The sequence below is a fragment of the Pectinophora gossypiella genome, chromosome 10, assembly GCF_024362695.1.
Source record: "Pectinophora gossypiella chromosome 10, ilPecGoss1.1, whole genome shotgun sequence".
Lineage (NCBI taxonomy): Eukaryota > Metazoa > Arthropoda > Insecta > Lepidoptera > Gelechiidae > Pectinophora > Pectinophora gossypiella.
In genome coordinates, this window is record NC_065413.1 from 12,158,458 (window position 1) to 12,180,573 (window position 22,116).

Sequence of the window (22,116 nt, forward strand, 5' to 3'; positions counted from 1 at the left end):
CTTACTCAGAAAATAGGCAAAAGTAATACATAATAATATAAACTATAAGAGGATGGTTTATTACCGCCTCGTTTTATATCTGTTGGAAATAAAAATATTTCTGAGCCGAGTGATAATTGACAACAACCTGCAACTCTGATCATTCACCCGAAGGGCAACATCTGGTTGTTAGCCCACCATTCTTCAGAAATCTCACTGCTGCTGCTGGACATCTGGATTGGCGAATACCTTATCACTTCGCAATAATTAAGGCAAGCCTCGAAAAGAAGTTAGTATCCATACTAATATAAAAAGATAGTTTTTATCCTAATACAATAGGGGGTCAAATATGACCCCCTATGGGAATGAAAGTTATTTCTGTACTTGGGAAAAATCACGACTGTGAGCAAACCTACTGCTTATGTATTTTGTGAATACCCACGAGATATTCGTTTTATGGAACATACACAAGTTATACGTGCTAACAGATCGCGAGCAGTCGAGAAAATATGAACAATGGCAACACTTTTGCTTTAACCCAACTCTGACTACTATTGAAACCTATCCAGGCCAGAGATTATACTATTCTAACCAGGGATCCAGTTTGGTTTGAAGGCGTTGAAAGAGGAGAGATCTGTCGCATTGTGCGTTAGCCGTGCAAAAGGAGTGAGTATTCGGTGTTCACAAATAACGTTTCATGCGACTATAGATCCAGCTCAATAGGAGACGTAGGTACAACATACTTAATAAGTTGGGCAAAGGCGCATGTACCTAATCGGAAAATAAAACCCTTTCACTAAAAGTAACAACTGTTATACTAGAAGGGGTTTAATGATAGGCAAATATGACGTTTTTTGATGTGACAATGAAACAAAATAGTATTATCAACAAATTTATTGCAAATGTGTTATGGTAAACATCTAAGCGAACACCCCTGCATGGGACTTTGTCTTCCCAAACTAGCAGAGGTGATCTCTTAGATCTAGGCTTTACAAAATGTCTAATGATACTTGCTACTAAAATGTTTCAGGCATTCTGAATGCTTTAGAATTTTCTCAAAATGAATTCAAAACAAATATACATGGTTTGTACTCACTTTGCTTAAAAATACTTCAATACATGCTTTTCTCAAAGAAATGTAAAGAAAATGATTCACTGTCCTATAATTAAACTCGGATTTGGTGTTAGAGTTCGATTACCTATTACAATTAATTTTTGTACATCTAAATTACAAACTATAATTCCAATTCCAAAACATTACAAAAATAAATTAAACTGAAAATTTCACATTTACCCGAAATGTAAGATCTATACGAGGGGTTCTAGCTAGCTACAGGTACTAAGGATAAAGTCCCATTCACCACTCATAAACATCTCAATCCTTATACTTTATTTTGTACCCTAATAATAATAGTAAAAAATCCAAAGTTAAGTCCAAACGTCCACTTCAGAAACTGTTCAGAAAGATAAAATAACACGCATTATGTCAAACGTAAATAAAGTCTACACTTCTTTGAGAAGAGATTAAAATAGGTACAATCAAACATACATAATTCTCCACACAACTGGGCTACATAATTTGGGTCTGAATACATAACAAATATAGCAATACTAACCACTGACAAGCTAGAAACGATCTGTAAACATCTTTACAATAATTTCACTTATCCTAGAGCAAAACAAAATAAGGCATTTGTCTATCAGGTTCATCAAACATAATTAATTACTTTTATCAACTGCATTCACTTATGATTCGAGTCCATGAATTGCTTTAGTCCAGTAATAAATCTGCAATTTGTTCCTTATGAGATCATTATTCATAAAATCGTAATATTATTTGGTCCAATGAGTTATCAAGTACACACCTTCACGGGCTCGAGTCACGAGGTAAACTTACACATTATATTTGGCTCAACCTATTCCCAGAAGTCCTGAACTTTACAACTATTCATCATTATACTCTTTTATCAACTAATCTTGATATTTCTTTATATTACATAATAATATAAATAACGCAGCATCTCATTAGATAGCTTCTGTCTCGAACTGATTGCCCCTACTAATGATGATGTTTCCATAGGTTTCCGTCTGATGTAATTTCAGTACTTGATGCTTCTTCAAGACTAATAAACTATAAAACTTCTGTGCAACCTGTAAAATAAGAAACAAAAAAAAATTCAGTGCGGAACATAATACGACAGGAACATATCGTAGTTTATTTAACCGCAGTTGATTTTGGCATAATTCCAATTTCCTATTTATAAACGAGTGAGATTTGCAAACAAATCAGTAGAAACATAGATATAGATAACATCGGTAATTTCGACAGAAGAACTTATTATAACACCAGGGATGATGATGATCCATGTAATAGGTCCAAGAAAAGTGCAAAAAGTCTCATCTACCAAAAAGATTTTACAATTTTATTGTAAGTTACTTCAAGCTAGACAATAAAATTTTGTTTTGGAACGTGTTAGCTTGGAATCCTAAGATAATTGCGATGGAAAATGTGTGGTTGCAACATACCTGCTTTCTATTATTGTGCCTAGGCGCGAGGTCGCTGAAGCTGAGCTCGAGGCCGGCGGCGAGCTTGGGCCTCATGGCGGTGAACAGCTGCGCCGCGCGTCTGTTCAGCACGCGCTCCTCGAACTGCTCGTCTGTCTCACCCGCCTCGCGCTCTCCTTCCTCCGGCTGGTAGGGAAATAAATTATGTTCAAGGCTTTTGTGTGATCACAATTCTGTCAGTATCACGTAACGATGAATATGCGCAAGGGTAGCAATAAGACGGGCGATATTTTAAATTATTATTTACAAAAGATTTGATGTATGTGTTTATGGTTTGAATTTGACTAAAAAAAAAACGATACTTTAGGTGCGTTGCCACTGAAGCAGTTACAAAACTAACCATTGATAGCGAGCGAGTCTTTGTCGTGATGACTGATTGAGTGATTGGCTGGTTGGTGTCCAGGATTTGTGTCCAGTTAATGGCATTAGGCTCGCCCCCTATTACAACGGGACTTAGCAAGAAATGGGTGTATATACTACACGTCTCTGTCTACCCTTTCGGGTAGACAATACAGCAATGCATATAACTTATGGTATGCTTTGCTGATCTGTTTTAGCGGGGACGCCTGCGTAGGATTTATGGCTTCTACGATCGAAAATAAACCTCCACGTAATGAAACTACGAATAATAAGTAACCGTGAAGAACTTACATGTTCCACACTAAGCGGCAGATCGTAGTCGTGCGGCGGACTGTGGTGGGCTTGCTGGTCGTCGTATCCTAAGTTTGTCATCTGCATACCACTCTGAAAAGTTAATTTTTATTAATACAATATAATGTGATTTATTTTTATTTGCAAACATATTATACGGCTTATATAAATCCCACAGCTGGGCACAGGCCTCCCCTCAATCAGCCGGAGGGGGTATGGAGCATACTTCACTGTGCTGCTCTACTGCGGGTTTGTAGGGTGGTGGTGACAGGTTTTATTTAAGATTGAAAAAAACGAGCTTACTGAATGCATACCTGCTTGAGCGTTTACCACTGAAAACTGTCTTAATTTCTGGAATACACCAATACCTATGTATGTAATACTTTTATCGATAGCATTCCCTTACTAAAGACAGCCATATCAACCAGGATCTTTTCGACCATTCTGCCTAAATCAATTTTAAGATGTGTATTCGTGTCGGACGACGCTCAGTGGGTAGGCCCGCTACAAGGTGGACCGACGATCTGGTGAAGGTCGCAGGAAGCCGCTGGACGCGGGCAGCGCAGGACCGATCGTCGTGGAGATCCTTGGGGAGGCCTATGACCAGCAGTGGGCGTCTTACGATGATTATTATAGTTGTCTCGGATAGCATTCACTACTTGACCAAAGAAATGGGAAGCACTGAGGGCTCTCACCTGAGAGTGCTCGGGTAAGTGGGCACTAAACCTGGGCGTCTGAGAGGATTATGCGAGAGAACTTACCTGGTAATCGGAATGCTCGAGCAACCCATGCAGTAATGGTTCGCAGGGCATCGGCGACACGTGCGACTGGCTCGCGGCGCGTGTGAGCGGGGACTGCTCCGTGCCCAGTTGAGGCATCATGGGCATCTGCTCCATACTGTGCGATAGCATGCCGCCGTGTTGCAGACCTAAGTACAAACATACAGCTATTCAAACAAAAATCTCTAATAGATTCCTGTTTATCAGGAAACCTCAGTAACCATGTTTTTTGCAATAAAATAATTAAAATACGATGCTGTTAGGAGAGAAAGGTCCGGGCAGTTGTACTATGCATGTGTCGAGTACAGTGCCCTGATGTGCTCACTGCTTTCTCTCTGCCTATTCTGTCTCCATAACTAAAGCGAACAGTCATTTACTACGGTAAGCGTGTACCAACTTAAGCCACATCTTAACATCCCATCAGGTGAGATTGTGGTCATACGCCAATCTATGTTTTTTTATTATAGTAATTTTTGGTTTAATTTACCATTTTGTAACAAATTTTTGGTCTTTGTTGAAGTTTACTTTTGCTTCACACCAGTGTTGAAATGAGGTTAATCATTTAAAAAAAAACCTGAAGAATGATTTATAAATATAAGAGCAACTGGATGCGGGCAGCGCAGGACCGATCGTCGTGGAGATCCTTGGGGGAGGCCTATGCCCAGCTGTGGGCGTCGTACGGCTGATGATGATGATAAGAGCAACTGACCCGCGGGCGTCATCCCTCCATGCTGCAGGCCGGCGGGCGTCATGCCTCCGTGCCCCAGCCCGCCCGGCGTCATGCCGTGCTGCAGGCCGCCCGGCGTCATACCGCCATGGTCTAAACCACCTGGAAGTTATCATATTGTTAGCGTACATTCAATTTCGGTATGGAAACCATACGTTGCGAGGGTCATACGCCGCTTGTCGCTCGGTAGCTGTGCGCAAATAACCATGGGGGCAACACTTACAGCACACATATAGTCTATGGCCGACTGGACGGAGTAGAAGTGTAGTGGTGACTTGATCGTCTTCTATCGTGTGGGTTGTGAAGTGGATTACCAACCTCGGCAACCATAGTGTCAGGGTTATTATTGAGCCAAAGGCCCCTGACATGACTCATATAACGACTAAGTACTTACATCAGTAAGTAGTAACCGGGACGAATGGCTTAACGTGCCTTCTTACTTTTCGACAATCAGGTGACCAGCCTGTAATGTCCTAACCAAACTAGGGATTACAAAGTGATTTTTCTGATGTGTCCCCACCGGGATTCGAACCCGGGGCCGATTCGGAGATCGTGAGCACAACGCTCAACCACTGGACCACAGAGGCCGTTAGTTATAATGAGAGGTGAGTTGATAATGTTACACCATTTACATTTGTAAATGATATTATATTGGAACAGCCCTAATAGCTACGAATAAATAATAAGTCCCCAATAGTACAGAATATAGTGAAAACACGCCTATAACAAATGGTAGAATAATCGTGTACAAACCTGGCGTCATGCCGCCGTGATGTAACCCCGCCGGCGTGAGTCCGCCGTGCACCAGCCCCGCAGGGGTCATCCCGCTGTCCAGGAGACCCGGAGTCATGCCGCCGGGGGTCATACCTGGTCAATAAAACCATATTTCAAATACACACAGCGATGTGCAGATATCAACAATCTCAGCAAGACGTATTCTCTCTTGCTCGCTGTAATAGGTGGATTAAAAAAAAAAACAAAGAACCGACCATCTCCCAAGCGAAGGCATTGGCAACCCACCCGGCTTACGGTTACACTCACCAGCGAGCGAAATATATCGAGGGCTTCGACCAATAACCGTATCACGTATATCCACGGATATAACATTCGCTGCGCCTATTGGTCGAAACAGCAGAGCCTGCAGGGCGTGATAGCGGTTAAGGGACAAAACCGGTTGAGGTTATAGTACCGTTATTATACCGGTATGAAATTACGGTACCGATTTCCTTTTGGTCCCGAAAACGGTAGCACCCTAACCGCTTATAGTATACAAGCTATTAGATCCCATTATGAACAATTCCACCCTTGCATGACGTCACTAAAAGTGCTTACGTCGTTTCTTATTGAACTTACCACCATGATGTAACCCAGCCGGTGTCATGCCGCCCAAGTCTTGACCATCCCCATGTTGTAACCCCGCTGGCGTCATACCACCATGTTGGAGACCGCCTGCAAGAAATACATTAGGTAAACAGGGACTGTATAACAAACAAAGCGGCCTCCATGAGTAGTGTTTATTTCTCTGTCGTTGTATTGTTCGGCGCTGTATTCTGTGGCTCTACTGAAGTAGTTGCACAGAGCATGTGTCGTTGCTTGGTAACCAGCCAATACTTAACTTTTCATATAAACTAATTGACGACTTCGTTGGCTTATCATCGCGAGTACCGTCATAAAAGTCGACTACCTAAAGGATTACCTTCTAACATGATATTGATAAACTACGGTATTTGTATGTCTGTGAGCACGTTTAATGTTTTGTAAATTGTACGTACCAGGCGTCATCCCGCCGTGCTGCAGCCCCGCAGGCGTGAGTCCGCCCTGCAGCAGCGTGCCCGGCGTGAGCGGGCCAAGCCCGCCCGGCGTCAGCGGCGCGCCCAACGCACTCAACATACCTCCTACAATACAAACAGCTTTTTTAGATAGATAAAAACTTTTATTTGCTGTACAAACACACATGCTTTCAATTCTTTGTTTTGTGATGAAACAATTTTAAATTTTCGGTTTTATTCCTATAGTGTGACTTGTGAGCTGAATTACCAACCACATCAACCCTGGTGTCAGGGTTATTATTGGCCCCCCAAGGGCCTCACTTACATCAGTAAGTAGTAACCGGGACCAACGGCTTAATGTGCCTTCCGAAGCACGAATCATCTTAATTTTTGGACAATCAGGTGATCAGCATGTAATGTAACCAAACTAGGTATCACAAAGTGATTTTAGTGATATTCCCCAACGGGATTCGAACCCGGGACCTCCGGATCGTGACCCCTATGCTCAACCACTAGACCACAGAGGCCGTTCTATAAGACCTTCTTTCGTGTCAAATTCCATGATCCTAGGTCTATGGGAAGTATACACCGTAGGTTTAGGTAGGAACCGTTCTTTAGAGTTGCGTTGATTTAGAACCTTGATTTTATCCCAGAATCCCATGCTCTTGAAGATATTTTAGACTAGTATACAAAACAGTGAAATCGTGGAACCAACACATTTATGGTAGAAGTGTTAGCAGTTAAGGTGATACGTTTCAGTCAGCTAGGTAACGCTGCGTCAGTAGATGGCGTTACTTCTGCAGTTTTCGTATTTTTTTCCATTTATTCGTTTAGTGTTGAGTTCAGACCCAGCGAAATGTTAGGTGGCGAAATCTTACATACATTATCTTTAAGTTAAGCTACAATTTTGAAGTATTTACTGAAGATATCATATTGAAACATTGCATCAAAAGTTGGTGTCATTTCAATTTGTGTACAAACACGAAGCTGTCACACACACATGCGAACTAGGTTAGCTATTAAAAGAGATGCATAATTTGAAGTCTACTTCTAACTTCTAAATGGTGCATTTGGTAAAGCAGTCGCCGCCATTCTTAAGGTTCACGGTTCAAACCCAAGAGCATGTTTTAATTGTTTTTAAAACTTTTTGTATTTTTTTTACAATTGAATTTGGCGAACCCGTCTATTTGTTACGGAATTTTCAAAAAGTATCACTTTTACCAATAATAATATAATTATACAATAATTTACTTTGCACTAAAGTACCTTCCGTAATTTCCGTATTTTTTATTTTGTAAAATTCTAACAGCCATTAATCGCATCAGTGAACATGCGGCTAACTAAAAAACTACTGAACGGATTTTCATACGGTTTTCACCAATGAGTAGAATGATTCATGGGCGTGCTTTAGGGTATATAATTTATACAAGTATTTTTTTTTTTATAAAATGGTTCAAAAATGATGATGAATGTCAAACATAATAAATTATCGTTACAAAATATAGCCGACTTGGAGCTTTCGGCGAAAACGCTGCCTGAGCCAATTGAGATATAACAAAACAACGTATAGTTGAATTCTGTACCGTCGGTGAAAAGTAATACAAGTCCAAAATTGAAGTTTTGAGAAAATCGAGTTTAAAGTTAAAACTATTCTAGCTCGTGACTTATAAGGAATAATGGAACAGAAGTTAGATGTGTCGATAGGTGATGATGGAAGGTTTCTTTTCTAATATTTAGTTATGTTTAGAACCTAAACAGAAATAGTAGAGGATCAAAATAAATTACATGTATCAGTTGACACCAACTTTTATACTGTGTAAATTGATACAAGTCTACATATACCTTTTTACACACATAACTATACAAAAGTCATCGTTGATATATCATATTTCAATTAATAATTTTACAGTCTTATTGTACAAAAAACAAAATGTCTTGGAAGAAAGTTTATTTTATGAAGTTGTAGAAAGGCAAAATTCTATTTATTTTCTTTAAAAAGTAAAGAAACGTAACTTATATCAATTGACACAAACGATAAACTATAACGAATTTGTGTCAAGTGGTATAACTTGATTTATTTTTTCGGTTTTATTGTGTAAAATGATACATGTTTTTACGAATTTCTAGTAATAAATACATATAAAGATGGTACACGTATATATAGTGTAAGGTGGCGATAATAAAATATTTTTGTTATGATTTTACTCTCAAAACTCATAAATAACCGGTCAAAACCACCACTGCTGCCCGCTACAAACACATTTTGTCCACCACACTACGCCCCTAATCAAAACCATTGTTGGTTCATCTTACAAATTCAATTATGATAATATTTCCACCCCTAACAAATAAAGGTAAGAGGAATCATATTAAGACTGGTCATTAGGAATGTTTCGGGCTAGCCTGGCAGCACGGCCTGGAGATAAAAGTGATATACCTACGTACTTTTAAACCAAAATCACACAAACTGGTTAGTGTTACTTCTTTACTGCTGACACTATTTAAAAGATTACAACTCATTCCACAATCAAAATCCCCTAAAGTATACATGTATCACGAAGAAAATGGGCAAAACTTGCCCGGCGATCGAAGGGCGCATTTCCACAGAGGTTTTGATAATTCAATACTTCGAATTATCTAAATTCCCGGTCTAATGGTAGCCCGCAACATTGACAGAACTATAAACGGAGTCGAATCAATGTTGACGATAAGAATAAGTAGTGAAAATGAAGATCATTGGTTCACCTTCAAACCTATAGGTTACACAGGGCTATCCTCAGGGTAGGTCTTATCACCTTTACCATGGTCTGTTATGGTTAAGCTAAATGAGTTCGTTTCCGCAAAACTTTACACGTAAGCACACGTTCCGCGTATCCTCGCGTATGGACCACTATTGTGAAGTGGGCAAACTTCCCACTATATCATCATCATCCTCCTGCCTTTATCCCACTCTAGGTGGGGTCGGCACAACATGTATGGACAAATGTCCCATAACTAATGTTACTTTAATGGGCTCAGTTTTCCGCATAAACGCAAGTGGTCCATTATGCGTGCTTTTGTTGACTATGTAAGCCAACCAGCTCCTTTAAGAAGCTCAAATACCTCCTGGGATTTCTACAAACTTTGTGATCTGGTTTAATTAAGGGGTTGTGCCCGTGGTGTTGCCAATTATTTATTCTAATCTAATTTATCCTACAACACCCCACTGCTGGGCAAAGGCCTCCCCTTCCTCTTTCCATTTTTCACGGTCCTTTGCGTAATTCTCTCTTATGTAATCAAAATACAGAAAAAACAATTTAACGGTGGTGCACAGAGTAGTTATTCCCTTTATAAAGACGAGAAAGCTCGACCAATTTACACCATTCAACGTGTTTGAGAAACTGGTAATCTTCTCTAGAGAAGATGTGGCAGATCCCGATGCTGCCGATGCCAAGCTGGATCCCAGTGGGACCTTAAACCCAAAAGTATGTAAGATCATCTACAGCTGTGTAGGTTCAAAAATACCACTACCGGCGCTTGCATCAAAGATCTAAGCAGCGTGTATTGAATGGCTTGCATATTAATTGGAGCTTGATAATATTTGGAGCTATTATTTCACGTCTACAACCTCCTTAGCAATGAAAGCAGCGTTCAATCTGCCACCGCTTAAGCTGCATGTAATCAAGAAAACTATGTAAAACAGCTATGCTTCGAGCTAAGGGAAGGAGACTAATGACAGTTATGACAAATCTCAAATACCTCTTGACTAACCCTGCCATGGTGATATCGACGCCATGATCAGGACCCACAACTTATTGAGGTACTATTATTAAGTACTACAAGGTGGTTATAACAGAAAGAGAAAAAACACGGTTTGGTCTGAAGTACTAACGTAACCTATACCCATTCGCAATGCGGATCAGATATGGTTTGCTGTGGCTCTAGACAAAATGGCTTCCCATAGACAGGTTTATGCGGAGGTTACCCTAAGATACACACTGGTGGCGCATAGAATCGAACTTGTATGTATCATTATACACGACATGTTATTGATATCCAAGATCGTATTTTCTGAAATATTTTGATATATATTAATTTATATTACTTTTCACGAAAAAATAAATTTGGTGTTTGATGTTACAACTAAAATTATATCATTAAACACGGACCGTGAGAATTCAAGGATGGCGTGTATTTTAATATATCTTGAGTTGCATTTACTTACACCAAAATATTTAATGAAAATCTTCATTTCACTTTGATGCAAGTTAAGATGAATTATGTTACACGTGTTATAACAGCATGAATCCTTCACAAACAGTACTTATATCACTGAACACAAAAATTATCTCCGTATTTATAATAGCTACAGTTACGAGAATTAGACAGAAAGAAAGAGAATTTTTTGAACATGAAGTGTGTGCTAATAACTCAAAAGTGATACAACTCGAGTTGTATTACTTTTCACCGACGGTACAGAATTGTTCCTTTTTTGTAGGTCTACCGAAAAGTCCACAATATGTCATAATAATTATATTGTGTATAAAGAATTGTGTGTATGTATTGTATGATTTTACAAATAACGATCACGATCACAGTACAGTAATAATAAGGTAGATTTTTCCTAAATTGCGTCGGTTCAAACTTTGTCGCATCGCGTTTGAAAGATGTAATAGCGCTTCAGGACGTCCCGCAAGCACGGCGCTGATGTCGCAATATCCGCATATAATTATTATGACTTGTCATTTAGTTCCAATAAAATCCGCGGGACTTCATACGTATGTCAGTGACAGCTGGTGATAGCATGCGGGACACTTAGCAGCTAATCGAATTCTATGTTGTTTTCGCGCCCAGTCCAGACGACTTGCAGCGCATTTCTGGACATATATTTACGCGTGGTGTTTATTGTTAGGTTAGTTAGTTCAGGTTAAGACGTTAAAAAAACACGAGGCTGGGACGTATTGAAGTAGTATTTCCATATATACGCGGCCTGAAATGGGCTGTTTCGGGGACCTGAACTGGTTGCTGTCGAACTTATTATCACGTTTTCTTGATTAAAATTCATAAATAAGTCAAATAGAAAAAAGAAAAAAGATTTTCGTTAGTTTTAGATCTGTCATGATGTCTGTGATGTTTGTTTATTATACATAAGAATTTCAAAATTTATCTTATTTTTTTTCCCAAAGGGCAAGGCAAAGGGAACTATGCCCATACAGCCATGTCTTGTGTTTTTTTTTCTTGATGATGATTAATGAAATGATGAAACCTAAGCCCCCACACAGACTCCTACTCCGAACCCCAAACGAAGTAAGCGGCTTGTTGGCGCAAAGCGAAAATAGATAGGTACACTTTGTTTATTGAATATTCCGATTTAATAATACTATCGGGAATGTTTTCCGACTAACTTAATGTGATCATTAACCACAAAACACCACTTCGTATTGATTATTTAGATTATTCAATGAAGAAAGCAACCTTCCCGTTCCCGGTCCCACCAAAAAGTCCGCGGCAAAGAGAATATAAATAAATCTGTATGTTGGATGGAAAAACAATTAATTATAAACGACTACTATTTAGGCCGGCAAATGCAACAACTTCTTTTTTGATTTGGTTTTCCCCGAAGGGTAAGGCAAAGGGAACTATGCCCATACAGCCATTTCATTTTATGTATTGATTTTTTATTATAATATATGTCCTCTTTTAAAACACGGTACTTACCCATTATTTAAAAATGTTTAAATAATATGCGTTATTACAAAAATATTTTTCCAATACTTATTCCTTTTCTCAGATTGTAGTATTTTTAGTTTTTTATTTATATTTATTCACTTCATACAAAATCTCTTTATAAATTGTCACTGACATTCTATTACACTTGTCAAGTAGTCAAAGCCTTTAGAGAAAAAAAAAACTATCACGCACACAAACTAACATTGACACCTCTACACGCTCAGCAAATACACTGTAATCTGCACCACTACAAATGTAGAATTGATCAAAATTGAGGGTCTGGAATATGGTACTTCTCGTATTCGGACCCTAAATTTTTGTTAGTTAGCGAAAATAATACACCAAAATATTACTATTTATCGGTTTTATAACAATATTCCTCTAACCGTTTTCCTGTAGCACTGCATCAACTTTTGTATGGAAAACGAATCACCTTAATTCCCTAACCACATATGCTGGATCTACAGTCTGTGTAGAGCCTAGTGCGAAAGAGACAACTATTCTGACAGCTGTCCTACGCACCAAGCTTTAACGCAAATGATATAAATTCTAGATGAAATTATGGAAGGCTGGAAGAATTATGGATGCGTATGAGATTATTATAAGTATAGATATTCTTACCTGGCGTGGCGGGCGCTTCGTCGTCATGTCTCGGCGTCATAGGGTAGGCAGGAGTCTCGGGCGCGCGCTCCGGTTCTAGCGTGCAAGCAGGTTATATGGGGTGCGGTTAGCAGCCGTATGTATGTACACTTAGCTAATTCCACCGTGTGGGGACGAAGAGTCGAGTACGATTTTGCATTTTATTAGAATTATTTTTTTATATAATGTTGTCCCGTAGTAGTTTTAGCCGAATGTGACGTTCGACAAAAATAATATGTATATAAAAAATACCGATTCAAAGTGAAACTATGTTACCTACTGGACAAAGTTTAAAGGCCGAATAAATAGTTGACAGTTTCATTTATGTCCATCAATGTGGATACATGCTCCGACCCGTTCTAGCAAACCAGCTGATTGTAGCTTTTATATCTCTAGGAATGTGACGCCACTCGTTCCTATTGTCATTTCATTGTAACTCCTTGATTTCTTTTTTGATTTGATGGTTGTAACTATTTAATTTTTCACCGAATTTCCTTTCTGTTTTCAAATTTTAAACTGCTCTCAGAATTATACATATTTCTTATTAAAAAAAAAAACAAAATCGTATCGATACTTTTGAAACCCTTTGATGTTTAACTTATGCTAGGATGATTGTAACTTTTAAAATTATTATTATCTGATCGAATCCAGATTAAATGTTACAATTTTATCGATGTCACTTTATTTTCAGTTTGGCAAAAGAGGGTATTATTACTATAATTATTTTGCCTATTGGCAACACTTTTATAATGATCAAACCAATCACAATCCATTCGAACAGTTTGTTTTGACAGTGTGCTTTATCAAACCCGTCGATTGCCATAAAATAAATATCATAATTCGAAAAATATACAATGTAACACACTCATTCTCGCCAAACTGTAAACGTATGAAAGATAGGAAAAACCACAACCAAAAGCATGGTATGATTTGTGTTCCGTAGTTAGTGTGCTTATAATGGTTCCATTATGATGGAATATGTGACAACAGTGAGCTTTGCGCTTACCGACTGAAGGTTCGTATTCCTGTGGCACTGGGGTCGGTGGCTCCAGATCGGCTGTTGATTGAGGTGCCGGCGTTTCGGGTGCTTGGAAAGTCTGAAAGGTGTTTTGTATGGTTATCAAATGTCCATGACATCATTTTAGACATCGCAGAAACAAAAAAGTCCTGGTCTCATTCAGAATCATGGTCTGAATCATCCGTCTCAGTATTCGTTACAATGTCACTAACATCCTGTATATTTGGGGAGTGAGAGTCCCTGATGAGCGCTGCGCCATCTCTGGAGGATACCTAATGACTCCAGGAGCGCTCAAACATCTCACCCCTAAACAAATACTACACTATTTAGATACGGTAGGGCTTAGACATGAACTGTAGCATAAGGCGGCGATCAGAATAGATCTTATAGGTTGCAGTGAAACAGTGTATAAAATAAAGTCTACATAGGCTCCAGCTTCAAAAATAAATAAAACATTGCTGCCTCTTACCTACATTGTGTGGAAGTGGATGAAAAAAAGTAAATAAATACCTCCTCGTGACGTCGCTTGCGTCCTCCCCGCCGGACGGGCTCAGGCTCAGCTCGTTTGCCCTCCTCTTCTCCTTCCTCCGTCTCACTCCTCAGCGTCATGTTTCTCTGGTACTTCTTGAACAGAACCTTCGACGGTATGGGGCGGGCTGGCAGAGTGAACAACTTCTCCACGCCTCCCGTCTCTTTCCAGTGCATCAGGCGTCTGGTAGGCGGCGCTAAGTCTAATGTGGTTACGATGTCCGAAGTGTTACTCAGTTGGTTCTTCATCTCTTCACCGGATATGTTCTTCACTTCGTCCACGATCAGCTTGCGTTTGCGTTTTGTTTTTGTGATGCCTGTGGTGAGAAAATTATATTATCACTTTCAGTCTTTTTTGGATGACTTCTGTGGTGTAACAGATAGACACTTTGAACACCGACCCAGATGCCCCAGAGTTGATTTCCATCCAGGTTAATTTAGAAAACGAACTATTCAATTCGAACCTGATCCTGATTCATTCAACTCACGCTCATAATCCCTGATCAACCACAAGTAAACAAGATAAGTTGTAGCCACTTTTCTTGTTATTTAACACAATCTTTCAATACACATTTTTATAAAACAAACCAATCAAAGTTGAGTCGGGATCTAAATGTCGCCACCTAACCAAAGCGCAACATCTATGCGAATATTCAGAACCTTCTCCGGTCGATGAAGTCTGCGGTCTGTGAATGTACGCACCTTTAAGCACGGTGGCGTCAACAGGCGCGAGCGCAAAGCTCTCCTCGTCGTTGTGCAGCAGCGTGGTGTTGTCGTGCGCCGGCGCCGGGCCCGCCTCCGCAGCCTCGGCCGCCGCCTCCGCCGGGACGCCGCCCTCGCTGTCCACCTCCTGAGTATACCACATGCGTTCATAACATAGCTCACGCCTGTTTGCTAATTGCGGTAGTCAGAGGTAAATCCATCGCAAGATAAACTAGGTACCCACACCTCTCCGAGCTTTCTGTTAGACCAACGTGATAGGTGGTGAGCCGTATCGCCGTCTATAATGGTCGAGCCAAAATAACTCATTGGTGCAGGCGCACCGGGGTTCGTACCGGCACTCCCCATTTACAAAGCAAGCCTGTGAACCACAGAGCCTCAGTAACTATGCCACCTCCACATGCGAACATGCGTTCAATGCTGTTAGATCCTTTAGACATGAAAGAAAAGCACGCATTTTACTCGGGGCAAAAAGAGCTATAAGGACTGGTTGGTGCGTATTCGTACGAATTTGACTTTTGCGTATACGTACGAAAACACAGTGTGCACACCAGGTTGGTCATCATATAAATGTTCGTACGTTCGTACGAAAACGCATCCAAAATGCGACCGGCCTTAATTCTATTCCAGGCAAAAATAGAAAGGAGAACAGCGTAACTACCTGGTTCCAATTTTAAAGGTCATCTTAAAATTTAAACGAATTTTATATTTATAAGTTCCGTTGCTTCTACATGTTAGTATAGAATGTGTTGCAGAAGTAAAATCCAATAAGTTTGGTTGGTTTCTACAGGTTAGTACAGAATGTGTATATCTCATGATGTAGTATAGAAGACCGGGGGAGATAAGGAGGCCCTTAGCATTGGTCTGCAACCCATCTAGAAGGAAATTCCGATTCGAACCCGGTGTGGAGCTCCCGTTAGACGTGAATAGGTTCTAACCCGAATATGCGGCAGGCTCCTGCAACCGACGTGACTTCGCCCGTAACGACTTGTCATTCCTGTGGGCCCAGCCAGGAAGACCGAGAGGGTAACACTGGTCTTGGGCAACCCAGTGTTTCCTTAATGTCGCCTCACACTAAGCAGAGTCTATGGTGAAAGTATAGAAGGTAGTATATGTGCTATCTTACCATGGGCCTGACGGAGGGCGGACGCGGCACGGCGGGCGGCGGCATTAGGTTAGCCGGGTCGTCCAGAGCAGCCGCCGAGTGTGGCGGGGACCCGCCCCAGCTGCAACACGTCATTTTGTAATCATATATGTTTTTTTATGTTGTTTTTTTGTGCCGTTGGTCCCGGCTATTAGCCGTAAAAATCACCTCCACCAACACGCAGTGGAGCAGCGTGGTTGAGTTTGCTCCATACCCCCTCCGGTTGATTGAGGGGAGGCCTGTGCCCAGCAGTGGGACGTATAGGCTGTTTATGTATGTATGTATATGTTTTTAAGTGTTAGGTATTGTAGCGATAAATTAGAAGTCGCTAACACAAGAAAAGAAATTTAATGCTATGCAAATTTAATGGGAAATACTAAAAAAAAATATAATTATCATCTACTTCTGTAGATCAACGAGTTTTAAAAAAGAAGATTCCTGCAAAATTCTTAAAGCCCCGCGCGGAAAATGTACAGCAAAATTACGCTGCAGTCTACAGGATGTTAGTGACATCGTAACACATACTAAGGGGGATGATTCAGTCCATGATTCTGAGTCAGAGAGAGAAAGATTATAAACTGCCGAAAAGTTGTGTACAAGTAAAATAAATGCAATCAAAATTCACCAAAAAAAATATATAATAAAATATATTTAAATTAATTTCATTTATTTATAATCTATCACCAATTATAATCGTTAGTAATCCTTACTTGGCTGCATTCATAATCCAATTCGATTTATTATAAACTAACTGAATCCACAATGTTACTGTAACATAAATGTATACTTAGGGAAGTGAGAGTCCCTGATGAGCGTTGTACCATCTTTTTAGGATACCTATTGACTTCAGGGGCGCTCAAACATCTCACGAAGAACACATACTCGTCATCTCTTACCCTATCCCTTATAAAACTACTAGAATCTTACGAAAGTATCCTCGTGTACAGTCATGAGCAATATAATGTTCCCACTTTAGGACTCTGTCGCACTAACATTATTTGACATTTAGTGAGACTTACAGTTCAATTTGTCAAAAAAGTTAATGTGACATGGTACCAAAGTGTATACATATTAATGCTCGCGACCGTACACTGATTTCGGTTTAGATTTAAAAGAATATTGGGCTTTCTGACTACACGGCTAGGGTTATATTACCTATGTGCTGGCGAGGTCCCGGCGTCATAGTGGTCGGCCATGTCATCGTCGGAGTCCGGCGGCTCAGGCGCCGCGTCCCCCGCACCTCCCGCCACGCCCGCCGCCTCGATCTCCGCCTGAGACACACAACACTACATTAAACACTACCATTCTACCATGTGGCTTGTAAGAGGATTACCTACCTCAGCAACTCTGATATAAGGGTTCTATGCTTAGAGCGTTGAGTCGTTGGTCCTGGCTGCTATTATGTATTAGTTATTGCTTAGAGTTCATTGTGTTCTAATTGAGCGAACTCTGACAACAAGGTTGGACGTCGGTTATTACAATGTAAAGAGTATGCTATTGAGTGTGTAGTCACAGTTCAGACACTCCATACAAATATATCATTGTTACCGTGTGCCGTGCCGCCTTCCCGCGTAAGTGTGAGCGAGACAGAGTCCGTGCGGTCCTCCTTACTTCTTAGCAGCTTACGGCCATTTAGACTAAAGTAAGACCCAGAGGATATGCTGTAAATCTAGCTCAGCGCCCGACACGAGTTATACGACACTAATGGGGGCTGAGGACTTTCTACGTTTCCCAAAAATAATGTAGATAGCGCTGTCGAGATAATTACCTATTTTCTCATTACTTGGGTACATAATTATTCAAAAATACAATGTAATAATAATAATTTATTTATTAAAGACAACACAGATCCATTTATTTGTTAGTACAATTCAACTAACTTATGTTAGTACCTTATAACTAGAGGGGATTTGGCACGTAATGGTAGAAACATATATTATAAAAATAACGTTACTTGATATTTAAATAACGTTATGTATTGCTTCTATTAATTTTGAATAATAATGGATGTAATTGTGTTTGGGTGTAATAATATATCCAAAACCAAATAATTTGTCTGTTATCCATGAAATTAGAAGGTTTTACGAAGGAAAATCTATACAGCGCCATCTGTATTGTTTTTGAGGAACGTAGTCCTGTATTATGCAGTATGGTTGTGTACTGTATGGTGTCGTGACACGTACCTGCAGTGACTGCGGCTGCGCGGCGGCACCAGGAAGCGTGCCGCCGCCCGCCGCGCCCGTGGACACGTCGCCGAACAAATCGCCCTCGAACAGACCGCCCGCGTCTGCGCAGACACACAATAATAGATTGGTTTCCAACTAATCCAATCAGTTACTTTTTACTAAACGTCAAAACACGAAATTACTATGGAATCTGCATGAAAAAGCACACTGTGACGTCATAGAAAAACGTCATAAAATGTCGGACTTATTATTACGTCTTTCTTGATTAAAATTCATAAATAGTAAAAGGAAAATGTTTTTCTTTAGTTTTGGATCTGTGTTTACATAGTAATCAGAATTTCATAATTTATCTCAACCTAGTACAGACCCAATTGTACATGATTTGTACAGCAGAAGGGTAAACAAGGTTAACATAAAAGAAATAGTTATGTAAATACATTTAACCATCTAAGTATACCAAGACACTTTCCTTAAATATCAGGTCTGTATGGTTTTTTAGTGTCTTCATATTGTCCAGAGCATTTTTTTTTATTCCCATATATGTATGTGTATTCCCATATAACATCATACACAGAAAATATAAACAATAATGCTGTTTCTGGCAGACAAAGCTTAATTTTAATTTAAGCAACAGCCCTAATAATAGTGTTGTCTTTCACTTACCTATTTTTTGCAAGACACAGAAATGTGAAACTAAAATCCACACAAAGTATGACACATATATATAGATAATAAAAATATCAATACAATAGCCAACTCACGACTAAAATCTGCGACATCAGTGATGGTGCCTCCGAAGCCATCATCCATGGGTCCGTGGGGCGCAGCCTCCATCCGTCGTTCGTGCGCAGGAGTCGCCAGCGTCGGCACGCCCTCCGCGCTCGTACTGGCCACACCCGGGCCTTTGCCCCCCAGCTCTAAGGATGACCCATCCGCAAACAACAGATTACTCTGAAAGGTATAAACATTTTAGGTGTCTTTGTAGTGTGGTAACTTAAATAAATGTATATACAGATTGAACTTCACCAAATATTTTGTGTGTGACACAAGCAGGTAGATTGACTGTTATACTTCATTATGGAGCACTAAGGAGCAACTTGGTGTAGTGCTGTAGTATTGATCTATTGTAAGGTGATTTGGTTATCATTAAATGCTATAAACTATAAGACTGGCTTAACCAGTAACAGTAGCTCAAGCCTTGATAAAAATAAGATTAAGTTTTTTTTTCCACCAACCCGCATTGGAGCAGCGTGGTGGAGTATATTCCATACCCCCTCTGGTTGATTGAGGGGAGGCCTGTGCCCAGCAGTGGGACGTATATAGGCTGTTTATGTTATGTAAGTTTTTTTTTTATATACTTTTGTTTCTTGCTCACAAAAGTTTAGTTTGTATTACAGCTTATAAATGAAAGTACCTAAACACCAACACCAAAGCTGTTGCCCTAAGAGGCTGTGTTAACAGCATTATTTTATTTTATAATGTGAACCTGAGTGGAGAGACTAGCGTAAGGCCTTATACGGCTTAATGGGTGATATGAAGCCTCTGGCTGTGAATATGGTATAGACCATTTTCACAGAGTTCCCTTGCCTAACCTGACGATTGGCAGGTCCAGTTTTTTACAGAAGCATCTGCCTGTCTCACCTTCCAACACATGAAGGGAAAACCAGTCCAATACAGGTTAGGTGACAAACCACCAAAATGAATTTCCCAGGAATGTGAGTTTCCCCACAAATTCATCCATCGCCAATGAGCATATTTTATGACAATCATTTATGATTCAAACATGAATTCGAAAAAATCTCTAAAATATTTGGTCTAGACCTGTACTGGTTGAAAAGCCAATACCTTTGGCAACAGATTTATAACAGCAGTAGAACATATTTAACATACTTATTTACCACTAAGACACTAAGATATTCATAGGTTAAGAAACCGAATGTCAATAAGTATGGAAATAGAAGATAAAATTATGAATTTTAATCTGTTGTGAGCTAGTTTAAACCAATAGAAGTACATAAATGATGGATAATGCATAATAGCAGTGGTACCTACTAATAATATAAACAGCCATTATAGGTACCTAAGTCCCACTGTTGGGTGCAGGGCCGCCTTTAATATATATAATAGTGGTAAGTGGACTGTTTGTCCATAAATTAAAAATTCTCAGATTGCAGTTTACTTCTATGGAATTATTCAAGACTGATTTAATTGAGGCAAAACTTTTTCACATTGTATTCCAACCAAGAAAAGAGATTTCAAACAACAACAAAATAATTCTTTACCTGTTCTAAGGCCCCTTCGTTTCCAATAGCTTCTCTCATAATATCAGGGTTATCAGTATCAAAACCCATGTCTCCAAATCCATCATCATGAGTTACAAGGTTCAAAGAGCCATAATCTTCACGCATGGTGATTTCCTCTGCCCTTGACTGGTTTAATGAGAACTGGGCTTCAATGTCCACCTCATTTAACTCAGGCATAGCGGTATCAAAGTCATGGAACACTTCTGGCAGGGTGATAGCATTCATGGCAGCCTCTCTGTGCTCCTCAGGCAAATCCACCATGCCTGGTCTGAAGGCCATCTACAAAGGAAGAGAAATATATAAGTAGGGATTGTAGTCTATATTGTAAGTTACAGGTCTATACAATTCATAATATAAACAACCTATACATGTCCCACTGATGGGCACAGGACCAGCATAGCTATAACATTCATTCAAAAAGAAAGATTGTGTAAATTGAGTTTTCTGTTATAGACAAAAACAAGACTTGTTATAGTAATAGGTAATAACCTGAATAACAGATGTCTCTGTAAGTATCTATGTAAATAAGAAAAGAAACATTTTATACTCATACCTTGATCTTGACAAAGGCTTCATTACAATCCTGGAGCAAGTATTTGGCCTTTCTAGAGTAGATTCTTACAACACCAAGCAATAGATGGCCAGAAGTACGCAGGGCCATTTTCACCTTCGGCTTCAGGATGCCATCTACTGACTGCTCAATATTGGTCTCAAACACATGAGCCTTCGTCAGCTTCTTGTCCCAGTGGGCCGCCAGCCAAATCTTGGCTAGCGGGCCCTTCTTGGCTAGCACAAAATGTGCGTAAAACATAGTGTTTCTTCAAACCCGACCAGCAGTTACATCAAAAATGTTCTGAAAGACAATTGTTTTACTAATAAATACGGTACACTATATCACAGTTACTAACTAATGAACGGATAATTACAACAGCAATAGCATGTCCCTAAACATTATTTCTCATTACAATAATCCGTAACGACAATGAGTAATTTGGCGCCTAATCTACTAAGACAATATACTGACTAATACAGTAATATTAACGCAGCAAAATTGTACAGCGTAGCTAATAAATACATAATGTATACGTTTTTAACATTTTATGTCAAATTACCTGATTAAATTAATCACAAAATAGAAATTTCACCTTTCACACACAACGTAAACATGACAACAATTCGTTTTCAAGATGGCGGCGAGAAATAGTCGTTGTAAGGATGTTTATTAACAAAACCGATATTATTTTGAACGAATTACCGGTTTTTATGAAACAGTTAATTTTACACTTCCACCCTCATATGTAACTACTTTAATTTCACGCAATCTTAAAGCGCTGGTGTATTAAAGAAAAATATTTTTAAACGAATAATAATTATTAGAGGATTAGTTTTTAAACGAAGG

General features: G+C 39.6%; 1 protein-coding gene across 2 annotated transcripts; it reads right to left on the reverse strand.

Annotated features, from left to right (window-relative positions):
* Positions 1-858: 858 nt before the first annotated feature.
* On the reverse strand, positions 859-21,911 carry LOC126370038 (double-strand-break repair protein rad21 homolog). Of its 2 annotated transcripts, XM_050014669.1 has the most exons (19): positions 21,830-21,911; positions 21,271-21,570; positions 20,697-20,996; positions 19,176-19,365; positions 18,412-18,515; positions 17,384-17,499; positions 16,211-16,310; positions 15,067-15,214; positions 14,347-14,681; positions 13,825-13,915; positions 12,801-12,875; positions 6,474-6,596; positions 6,055-6,150; positions 5,455-5,568; positions 4,684-4,803; positions 3,957-4,123; positions 3,196-3,288; positions 2,506-2,670; positions 859-2,130 (listed from the first exon to the last, which is right to left on the reverse strand). In XM_050014669.1, exons 2-19 carry the CDS (start codon positions 21,526-21,528, stop codon positions 2,005-2,007), a joined length of 2,721 nt encoding a protein of 906 aa, XP_049870626.1. In that variant the 5' UTR covers positions 21,529-21,570; positions 21,830-21,911; the 3' UTR covers positions 859-2,004. The 2 variants fall into 2 exon arrangements, with proteins under 2 accessions (XP_049870626.1, XP_049870628.1); XM_050014671.1 differs by lacking the exon at positions 12,801-12,875.
* Between the last annotated feature and the right edge of the window lie 205 nt (positions 21,912-22,116).